Source organism: Caretta caretta, chromosome 1, assembly GCF_965140235.1.
Source record: "Caretta caretta isolate rCarCar2 chromosome 1, rCarCar1.hap1, whole genome shotgun sequence".
Taxonomy (NCBI): Eukaryota; Metazoa; Chordata; order Testudines; family Cheloniidae; genus Caretta; species Caretta caretta.
This window is the reverse complement of record NC_134206.1, coordinates 101,863,588-101,875,681: the sequence shown is the minus strand read 5'-3', so window position 1 is coordinate 101,875,681 and position 12,094 is coordinate 101,863,588. Positions and strand designations below refer to the sequence as shown.

At 39.5% G+C, this 12,094-nt stretch overlaps 1 protein-coding gene and 1 long non-coding RNA gene across 9 annotated transcripts in view; one reads left to right on the top strand and one right to left on the bottom strand.

Moving 5' to 3' along the window:
• The window catches only part of NALCN (sodium leak channel, non-selective), a 356,269-nt gene that overhangs the window by 213,788 nt on the left and 130,387 nt on the right, over window positions 1-12,094 (top strand). For all 6 annotated transcript variants that reach the window (XM_048854413.2, XM_048854388.2, XM_048854395.2 and 3 more), the window contains 2 exons: window positions 139-306; window positions 10,269-10,460. In XM_048854413.2, the coding sequence (XP_048710370.1) occupies window positions 139-306; window positions 10,269-10,460 (360 nt within the window). The remainder of the gene's footprint in view (window positions 1-138; window positions 307-10,268; window positions 10,461-12,094) is intronic.
• Window positions 1-12,094, bottom strand: part of LOC125638540 (uncharacterized) — an 89,589-nt gene that overhangs the window by 47,943 nt on the left and 29,552 nt on the right. The window lies entirely within an intron of this gene.

Here is a 12,094-nt window from a genome sequence, read left to right as displayed (position 1 = left end):
TCCAGCTATTTCCTTTGCTCTATAGATCCTCAAGTAGACATCATTTCAAATCTTGGCAAGGTATGAACTCTGACATAGAAAGCCATGATTTGAATCAGTAATTGAAATACTTGTTTTTCCTCTTGTGTATTCTCCTAGGTTGCTTTTACAGTTCTCTTTGACTTAGAAGCTCTTCTGAAGATCTGGTGCTTGGGCTTTACTGGATACATCAGCTCATCTCTTCACAAATTTGAACTGCTGCTTGTAATTGGAACTACTCTTCATATTTATCCAGACCTCTACCATTCCCAGTTTACATATTTTCAGGTACAGTCAACTAATTTTAAGATTTTTGTTTAAATACTTTGTTCAGGCACACTAAAAATGTTATCCACGAACAGTAATACATATTCCCATCTGCGCTTTCCTTTGTTTCTTCTAGTGTTCTCATATTGCTGAATCACTTTGAATAAGTCTTTAAAATAATAATAATTAAAACAAATGTCTCTTTTTAAATCTGTGGATCTACGGAGACCTTACAAGAGTAGGCCTCTATCTGAGTAAGCAGATCAGCCCCCTATCCTCCTTCTTTGCAGCTCTCATTTCCAACTTCCGCTATACTGCTTCATCCTGGCTTTGGTCTAATTTGGCCACAATTCTTCATTCACCTTTGCACACACACCACTTCTTACTGCATGTCCTCCCGCTGACCCTTAATGTCCACAAGTGGCTTGCTTGTTATTGGCCCTCAGTTCCCCATAAACTTACTTTTGATTCCATAGACACTGCTCTACCAGCTGTCACCTTCCCATGTTACTTTCCTAACTAGGAGATTCTCTGCCTCAGTCCCTTCTGGATCTTCTAAAGCCATTTCCCCAGCTCCACCCTGGATCCTGACATTTTGCAATCTTCAGGTTATTCCTAATCTATTTATGGGGGCTGTCCTGTCCATTCCTGCTGGAAGTCCCTTGTGGAACACAAAGAGAGAGAGAGATTCCTTGGGGTTGACCCATTTTCAGGTTGTAAGTGAGCTCACATTTGTCCTTTGTTAGCCTAGCCGCCATACCAACTAATTCCCTGTCCCTCCTTCTTCGATGAACATGTCCTGTAGGGTCAATCTAGTTGTGGGAAAAGGCCCATAGGTTCATTATATTGTAGTATAATCTCAAGTGTAAGGTGTCAGTTACTGAGTCTAGTAATCCTTTCTTTAAAAAGGCTAAAACAATTATTTTGGCATTGGAAAATCACGACCTTACATGAGAACTACAGGACACAGCTTTTTAGACTGGTCAGACATTTTAGCTATAAGAGGATTCTGGGAATTGTAGTTCAGATAATAGCAAGTAAAACAGTGTTGCTTAGAGAGACCAAAATACCTTCACGGTAGTTTCAGTGATATATGTTGCATTTATGAGTTTAAAAAATTAGAACAGATTCATATCCATCTATTATTTAGAAATGAGTTGAAGCAAGAGATTAGTAATTAATAATGAAAAGGGTAAATAATAAATGACATAGATAAATCTTACAGAAAAGCATTATAAACTATGATGACACATAGTACGGTCCGCTGAAATGTAGTGATGAACTTTGACAGATTGTGGAAAACTGCACAAAGCCTATTCACATTCTCTTTACATGATTCTACAAAATTGGTCAGGAAAACCTGCAAAGCTACAAGATCTCTGACCCTGGCACACAGCCCCACAGGAATTGAATGTTTTTAGATGGTGGCACTTTAGATCTTGCTGAGATTACATGATATCAGAATACTCAGCACAATGCCACTCAAGGGCATGATGTAACTCTCAAACATATGAAAATGAATACCTTAAACTAAACCACTGTACTTCTATTGCACAAATGTAAAATAAACAATCAGACAACAGTAAGTTGGAACTCTCAAATATTACAAGCAGCAAACACATTAACTCACTGGTGGAATATTTCTTTAATCAGAACCCACTTACAGCTTGTGGTCTCTTTCCAGGAAGTTTGAATATTAAAATATAAATTTTACGTATTGGACAAAATAATTACAGGTTTCAGAGTAACAGCCGTGTTAGTCTGTATTCGCAAAAAGAAAAGGAGTACTTGTGGCACCTTAGAGACTAACCAATTTATTTGAGCATGAGCTTTCGTGAGCTACAGCTCACTTCATCAGATGAATACCGTGGAAACTGCAGCAGACTTTATATATACACAGAGAATATGAAACAATACCTCCTCCTACCCCACTGTCCTGCTGGTAATAGCTTATCTAAAGTGATCATCAGGTGGGCCATTTCCAGCACAAATCCAGGTTTTCTCACCCTCCACCCCCCCACACAAATTCACTCTCCTGCTGGTGCTAGCCCATCCAAAGTGACAACTCTTTACATAATCAAGTCGGGCTATTTCCTGCATAAATCCAGGTTTTCTCACATCCCCCCACCCCCATACACACACAAACTCACTCTCCTGCTGGTAATAGCTCATCTAAACTGACCACTCTCCAAGTTTAAATCCAAGTTAAACCAGAACATCTGGGGGGGGGGGTAGGAAAAAACAAGAGGAAACAGGCTACCTTGCATAATGACTTAGCCACTCCCAGTCTCTATTTAAGCCTAAATTAATAGTATCCAATTTGCAAATGAATTCCAATTCAGCAGTTTCTCGCAGGAGTCTGGATTTGAAGTTTTTTTGTTTTAAGATAGCGACCTTCATGTCTGTGATTGCGTGACCAGAGAGATTGAAGTGTTCTCCGACTGGTTTATGAATGTTATAATTCTTGACATCTGATTTGTGTCCATTTATTCTTTTACGTAGAGACTGTCCAGTTTGACCAATGTACATGGCAGAGGGGCATTGCTGGCACATGATGGCATATATCACATTGGTGGATGTGCAGGTGAACGAGCCTCTGATAGTGTGGCTGATGTTATTAGGCCCTGTGATGGTGTCCCCTGAAAAGAATTGTGCTGAATAGAATAACTATTTCTGTCTATGTATCTTTTTTGTAACTATGTATCTAGTCCATCTAGAATCCCTCTTTCTGTAGTGTTGGTAGGGAGACCTCTGTGGATTAGTATGTTGTTCAGAGGTATTTTGGAAATATTCCTTGAGTCGGAGACGTCGAAAATAGGATTCTAGGTCACCACAGAACTGTATCATGTTCGTGGGGGTGGAGGGGCAGAAGGAAAGGCCCCGAGATAGAACAGCTGCTTCTGCTGGGCTGAGAGTATAGTTGGATAGGTTAACAATATTGCTAGGTGGGTTGAGGGAACCATTGCTGTGGCCCCTTGTAGCATGTAGTAGTTTAGAAAGTTTAGTGTCCTTTTTCTTTTGTAGAGAAGCAAAGTGTGCGTTGTAAATGGCTTGTCTAGTTTTAGTAAAATCCAGCCACGAGGAAGTTTGTGTGGAAGGTTGGTTTTTTATGAGAGTATCCATTTTTGAGAGCTCATTCTTAATCTTTCCCTGTTTGCTGTAGAGGATCTTGATCAGGTGATTCCGCAGTTTCTTTGAGAGCGTGTGGCACAAGCTGTCAGCATAGTCTGTGTGGTATGTAGATTGTAATGGAAACTTCAATCCATCGGTGATCTTCCTGATAACACCATCCTGGCTACTATGGATGTAGAAGCCCTCTACACCAACATTCCACACAAAGATGGACTACAAGCCGTCAAGAACACTATCCCCGATAATGTCACGGCTAACCTGTTGGCTGAACTTTGTGACTTTGTCCTTACCCATAACTATTTCACATTTGGGGACAATGTATACCTTCAGATCAGCGGCACTGCTATGAGTACCCGCATGGCCCCACAGTATGCCAACATTTTTATGGCTGATTTAGAACAACGCTTCCTCAGCTCTCGTCCCCTAAAGCCCCTACTCTACTTGCGCTATATTGATGACATCTTCATCATCTGGACCCATGGAAAAGAAGCCCTTGAGGAATTCCACCATGATTTCAACAATTTCCATCCCACCACCAACCTCAGCCTGGTCCAGTCCACACAAGAGATCCACTTCCTGGACACTACAGTGCTAATAAACAATGGCCACATAAACACCACCCTATACCGGAAACCTACTGACCGCTATTCCTACCTGCATGCCTCCAGCTTTCACCCTGACCACACCACACGATCCATCGTCTACAGCCAAGCTCTACGATACAACCGCATTTGCTCCAACCCCTCAGACAGAGACAAACACCTACAAGATCTCTGTCAAGCTTTCTTACAACTACAATACCCACCTGCAGAAGTAAAGAAACAGATTGATAGAGCCAGAAGAGTTCCCAGAAGTTACCTACTACAGGACAGGCCTAACAAAGAAAATAACAGAACGCCACTAGCGGTCACCTTCAGCCCCCAACTAAAACCCCTCCAACGCATTATTAAGGATCTACAACCTATCCTAAAGGATGACCCAACACTCTCACAAGTCTTGGGAGACAGGCCAGTCCTTCCCTACAGACAGCCCCGCAACCTGAAGCAAATACTCACCAACAACCACATACCACACAACAGAACCACTAACCCAGGAACTTATCCTTGCAACAAAGCCCGTTGCCAATTGTGCCCACATATCTATTCAGGGGACACCATCACAGGGCCTAATAACATCAGCCACACTATCAGAGGCTCGTTCACCTGCACATCCACCAATGTGATATATGCCATCATGTGCCAGCAATGCCCCTGTCAAGGTTCCTCCCCCACTCTGAACTCTAGGGTACAGATGTGGGGACCTGCATGAAAAACCTCCTAAGCTTATCTTTACCAGCTTAGGTCAAAACTTCCCCAAGGTACAAAATATTACCCCCGTTGTCCTTGGACTGGCCGCTACCACCACCAAACTAATACTGGTTACTGGGGAAGAGCTGTTTGGACGCGTCCTTTCCCCCAAAATACTTCCCAAAACCTTGCACCCCACTTCCTGGACAAGGTTTGGTAAAAAGCCTCACCAATTTGCCTAGGTGACTACAGACCCAGACCCTTGGATCTTAAGAACAATGAACAATCCTCCCAACACTTGCACCCCCCCTTTCCTGGGAAATGTTGGATAAAAAGCCTCACCAATTTGCATAGGTGACCACAGACCCAAACCCTTGGATCTGAGAACAATGAAAAAGCATTCAGTTTTTTACAAGAAGACTTTTAATAAAAAATAGAAGTAAATAGAAATAAAGAAATCCCCCCTGTAAAATCAGGATGGTAGATATCTTACAGGGTAATTAGATTCAAAAACATAGAGAACCCCTCTAGGCAAAAACCTTAAGTTACAAAAAAGATACAAAGACAGAAATAGTTATTCTATTCAGCACAATTCTTTTCTCAGCCATTTAAAGAAATCATAATCTAACACATACCTAGCTAGATTACTTACTAAAAGTTCTAAGACTCCATTCCTGTTCTGTCCCTGGCAAAAGCAGCATACAGACAGACACAGACCCTTTGTTTCTCTCCCTCCTCCCAGCTTTTGAAAGTATCTTGTCTCCTCATTGGTCATTTTGGTCAGGTGCCAGCGAGGTTACCTTTAGCTTCTTAACCCTTTACAGGTGAGAGGAGCTTTCCCCTGGCCAGGAGGGATTTCAAAGGGGTTTACCCTTCCCTTTATATTTATGACAGCCCCTCTGCCATGTACATTGGTCAAACTGGACAGTCTCTACGTAAAAGAATAAATGGACACAAATCAGATGTCAAGAATTATAACATTCATAAACCAGTCGGAGAACACTTCAATCTCTCTGGTCACGCAATCACAGACATGAAGGTCGCTATCTTAAAACAAAAAAACTTCAAATCCAGACTCCTGCGAGAAACTGCTGAATTGGAATTCATTTGCAAATTGGATACTATTAATTTAGGCTTAAATAGAGACTGGGAGTGGCTAAGTCATTATGCAAGGTAGCCTGTTTCCTCTTGTTTTTTCCTACCCTCCCCCCCCCCCCCCCCCAGATGTTCTGGTTTAACTTGGATTTAAACTTGGAGAGTGGTCAGTTTAGATGAGCTATTACCAGCAGGAGAGTGAGTTTGTGTGTGTATGGGGGTGGGGAGGATGTGAGAAAACCTGGATTTATGCAGGAAATAGCCCGACTTGATTATGTAAAGAGTTGTCACTTTGGATGGGCTAGCACCAGCAGGAGAGTGAATTTGTGTGGGGGGGTGGAGGGTGAGAAAACCTGGATTTGTGCTGGAAATGGCCCACCTGATGATCACTTTAGATAAGCTATTACCAGCAGGACAGTGGGGTGGGAGGAGGTATTGTTTCATATTCTCTGTGTATATATAAAGTCTGCTGCAGTTTCCACGGTATTCATCTGATGAAGTGAGCTGTAGCTCACGAAAGCTCATGCTCAAATAAATTGGTTAGTCTCTAAGGTGCCACAAGTACTCCTTTTCTTTTGACAAAATAATTGTGGTCATCGCTAACTCTGTAGAATAGAAGGGGGAAATTACTGCCTGAATCTGGTCCTTCCGTCTTTTTCTTGCTCTGATAATATCTGTCTAGATAGATCTTTTTTCATATATTTATACGTTTGGGGTGGGATTATCTAAAAACACTCGCTGTTGTCCTAACTATATTCCCATTGCAATATGGGAGTTTTAATACAGACTTCAATGAGAACAGAGGTGGGTTGTTGCTGAGTGTTTTTGAAAAATCTCCCCCCGCCTTGACTTTGTGACCAATCTTTCACAAAGGATTAAAATGTGTAATTTGCATGCCTTCTACATTTAAAAGAAAATCGTTCATGGTGACACATAGTTAGAGTGATTCAGCCCGTATTTCCTGCAAATGCAAAATAACATGAAATAAAATGAAAAACAATGATTAAAATGACATAAAATGAAAAACTCCTCAGTGTAGGCATTTTAACCTGCCAGACTGGATCACAACATTACTCAGGACTGGCCCGGCCACTCCTCTGCCAGCATGACTGGTGGGGTGGGTGGGCCAAAAGTGAATGGCATTGCAACCCCATGCACCACGCCACAATTCCTGGAGCTGGGAGGTGGGCTGAGCCCTTTGGGTCAGGAGCCCCTGCTGCATGGTGAATGCAGGCTCACTCTACAACCACTCCTCAGCCCTCAGGGTCTTTTACTGCCCTGGGGGCAGGACCTGAGAAAATGAAGTAACAACAAATTACGAGAAATAAAATGAAAAATTATATAAAGATTTCACAGAGCTCTAACTATCAGCATAATTCTAGTGAAACAGAAGTGAGCAGCATTAAAAGTATATTCAGGTATTGATACTAATTTCTGACACCTAAATTACAGAGATTAAAACAATGTCGAAACCAAACTTAAAAGGATATTTTTATTTATTAAAAATAATGTTAATTGGTTGGGAGGGTGTTTTGTTGTTTTTGTTGTTACCTTAAAACACTACAGGTGAACTCCCGGCCCTGTCAAAGTCAATAGCAAAATTCTCATTGACTTCACTGGGGCGGGATCCTCCCTGCATTCTCCAAAAAAACCCAAACCTGTCCTCTGGACCCATTATGAAATAAAGGGCACTTGCTGTTTCATCACAGAGTTTTTTTAAGATGTAGTTTTCATAGAACTATCTATCTGAAAAGACATACGTTTTATAAGCAGAAGCACCTGCTACACTGAAAGATCTGGGTCACATTCCACAATCCAAATCCCCTTGTAGGCAAATGACACAGAGGTTGGAAAATACCTTTGTCAGTGTGCAGGCATGTATACACCATGTTCCCAAACAAGCAGATTTCTAGCAAGCTGTGTAACGTATCTCCAGTTCAGTTAAGGTCAAAAAGTAATGTACACAGGGATACTTCTGGAGGCTAGGCAGATCTTCAGGTATTTTAATATTAATGGTGACAGGGTTGCTGTGTTCCCAGTCAACCAAAAAAATGTAGCTAAAAAGAGTTCCTTGTTGAATACCCCCTAGTTTATCAAACAGAACTTTTTTTCACCTTCCTAGTCTTCCCTAATGTCTATCATAGTCTACATTATTTATTTGCCTTCACAGATAACCTCTTGTCAATACATGAGTTACTCTTCACCACGCTAGGCATTACTCACCTTCTTAACCACCTCTCTGTGCACATCAGTATTAATTCTTGTTCACAGCAACATGCAAACCGTTCTGTGACAGAAAATTAGCAGTAAAGCAAATTTTCTGCAACCCTGATCCAAAAGGCCTTCATAGTTAATGGAAAGACTCCATGTTTTATGTATTACAGCAGTCTTATAAAGGGTTTTTTTGGAATGGAATGGAGTGGAATATATTGTGTTTTGAAGGCAGAAGGTGGTGTTTTTTATTGGGGAAAAAATATTATAGAGTAACCTTCTGAGGTAAACATAACTACATCTTGAGAGAGGCATTCTTAGAAATTTTATGTAACAAAACTTGTGGGTTCTTTTTTAATTTTCATTTTGAATTGCGGTACAAAATCTTTATATATTTTACCTCCAAAAGTACACACCAATTATGTAAAAATCTTAAAAAAGAAAATTTGTATGTATTAGCCTATAGCATGGAAAACAAGAATGTCATTACAGTAAAACTTTGCTAGATTTAATTTGTCTCCTAATGAAAACAAATGAAATAGCAAAATAGCACCAATAAAGATTAATGTGCTACTTAAAGGTCAGTTAGAGCTCTTTAGGCGGAGAAAAAAGAAAGCTAGGTAAGACAATTAAATCTAAAACATGATTCAGAATACAAACCAGTGGTTCAGTCCTAGTCCCATTGAAGTCAATATCAACATTCACATTGACTTCAGTGGGGCTAGGATTTCACCCCAGGAGTAGTTCTGTTGAGTAAAGGTATCATTTTTACTCAGCCACACTTCAAGGGAGAATTGTATATTAAAAAAATCAACGGTTTCAGGCCAAACTCAATCTACCACTTTCCGGGTAGCCAATATAAAGTACACAGGTTGCGCCTAATATGATCACAGCATCTTAAATCCGTGAGCAAATGTGGTGCTGAATTCTGAACAAGTTGCAAGCTATAGAGAAGCCCTCCTAAGCAGCGGTAATAAAACACCAGTCATGGGAGCGTGTGTTCCTGTTACAAAATAAATGAGTGCGTAGCAGTAGCCTATGCAAATTACACAACAGAAAAAACACATTAGACCCTCATGCAAACAACACATGGTTTACCATGGAAATGATACAGTCACTCCAGGATTCTTAACCTAGCTCACTAAAGGAAGAGAGAACTTCCTCATAACATCAACTTGTGTCCAGAAGCAAGACTTCTATTTACCCCATACTGGGGACAAGGCAGCTGTGATACATCCAGCTGGTAGTGTCATTCCGTGACGGAGATGTGCAGAATGTATGGGGTCCATGGGGCATGAGAGACATGTATTTGTTTAGATCGCAAGCTGTTTGGGGCAGGGACTCTCTTTTTATTGTGTGTTCGTATTGCACCTAGCACAATGGCGTGCTGGTCCATTACTAGGATTCTGTATGGTACCAATAATAATAATAATTAATAATGAGGCAGCTGTGTATCACCAGCATACTGGTGATATTCTCCCCATGTTGAGAAACTATGTCCCTGGAAGGTCTCTCACTGAATGTAGTATTAACAATCATGCATGTTAGCTAATGAAACATTTAATGATTTATATTTTATAGTACCTCATGCAACTCTTTGCATTGAGATTCAGGGTTAACTTCCTCTTAGGTCATTGTATGGGCAAACTATCTGTGGGGATACAGGTGCATGCTCTCTGCATGAATATATAGCCCAGTGTTCAGTGTTACAAATACATTCTCTTAAGAGCCACATAGTTTTTTTTTTTTATTGATACACTGGAATTGTAAAAGATTGTGGATCAAGGCTATTAATATAGAAAGGGAAAAATACCAAGGGAAGCAATGAGCTAAAAAGAATATAATTTTTTTATCAAACGCATGGCTCTGAGCAGTAGGAGGAAACTTTAATAAAAATGCTGCATCATCCTAGATTAATTTCAGACTAGGAATAAGATATATTTTTTAACAGGGCACATAGATTAACCATTGGAACAATTTAACTAGAGGTGTAGTGGATTCTTGATCACTTCTTATCTTTAAATCAAGACTGCTTGTCTTTTAAAAAGGTATATTATGGCTCAAACAGAAGTTATGGTCTTGATACAGAAATTGTTGGGTGAGGTTCTTTAGCCTGTGTATGCAGGTCAGATTAGATACATGATCATAAAGGTCCCCTCTGGCCTTAAAATCTGTGAATCTATTAAAATTGATGGATAATATAATCAGACAAACTAATATGATTGTAATTGTATTTTATCTTTTCCTCTCTCTTTGCAGGTGCTTAGGGTAGTTCGACTTATAAAGATTTCTCCTGCTTTGGAGGATTTTGTGTATAAGATATTTGGACCTGGAAAAAAACTTGGGAGCTTGGTTGTATTCACTGCCAGCCTTTTAATTGTAATGTCAGCAATTAGTTTACAGATGTTCTGCTTTGTGGAAGAACTGGACAGATTTACAACTTTTCCAAGGGTAAGTATAAGAAGGATTGACTACTTCACTAGTTATCTTATTACAGGTCTATCTTTCTGTCTAATCTAGTTTTCATCATGATGAAAGCTTATTACCTTATAGAAGATCAAATAACAGTATGGTCTTTGCTGTGTGGTTCTGTTTTCCTGCAGACCCACAATAGTAAAGAGAAGTTTGAGTTGGGCTGTTTTGTTTGTTTGTCTATTGCTGAAGGAAGTCTAGGGTGTACAGATGTAGATATAATGGCACAGCAAAAAGTATGGGTCTAACAATGGTCAAGGATACAATGGAGAGAGCATGCATGTGTGGAATAGTGTATATGTGTGGAATGTTCCACTTGGACATGATATATAACTAGGGTTGGCAGAAATCAATTTTAATGACTTATAATAGTTACAAATATTAATTTTGATTTTTAAGCATTTTTAAAATTTTAATCTATTTAAAATTTTAACAGTTGCGGGAAATTATGGGGGAGGGGCAAGCAATAATAAATGGCGGTAGACGTTGAGGTTCAAAAAGTTAAAGCTTTATAACCACTAAAAAAACAAATTGTCAGCATCACATGTCAAAATATATACAGTATATATCCTTAATTCAAACTCTAGTAAGTTCTTCAGCAGCATTTTTCTTACTTTGCCTATCCGCAGAATTTGATTATCAATGGAAGTATTTTTGCCAGTTTATGTATGCAGTGAAATCGATGATTACTGATATTTACCAATAAATAGCTAATACTTCCAAGCTTATATGTACCTTTGGTATTATGAAAAATGGTTGCTCTTGATATGCACAAGAATGTGTATTTTAGGCAAGGTTGTAAAACCTGCCTGCATTGCCAAAGTATGCATCCACCTTTTGGGCATAAATAAATGGATACTGTGGGCATGACATGAAATCAGAATGAAACTCTGAAATTCAGTGGAAATTGTAGCTAATATAGTTAGTGAAACACACTGTTTTGAATGAAAATACTGCCATTTCTTTAATACTATATTAGACTGAGTGTACATGGATTGGTTCCATTGACACTTTATTGCTTTCAATCATCCTATATTGGTTTCATAGTATATCTGTTTTAGTGAAAGTGCATTGGTTGGAACAATTAAATAGGAATGAATAAGGCAGCCTCAAGAGTCACGCATTTAACAAACAAAATAGTTAAGCAACAATTTCTAATGATCTCCTTTATTACATGTCTGGGATGTTAGCCACCAAAAGTGAGACAAAAAATAGATATGCTAAGGGAAGAAATGTTACGCTACAATTCCAATTCTAGAAAGCCTGGCTAGAAAAAGAGTTAGTAGGGTCATTGCAAATGTAATTAGGTTTCATTTTCAAACACTGGAGAAGGAAGAGAAAACAGAACGCTATGAGGCAAGTGTATAAAAAAAATAATCAGGCTTCTGCCTAATTGCAGTGATAATGCCACGAGTTATACTGTACTGTCAACTCCAATGTATAGTTTTAGGAGAACCTTTGATAGTAAATTGAAAGTCTGAAACGTCTGTGCACTTGATTTCTAGCATGTGTTTAAGTTTTGAACTACGAAAATGTCAGTGAAAACCCCTAAGAGAATTATAGTTACATAATCAAGGTAAGAGATCCTCACAGCAACTTGCAGATTTTAACTG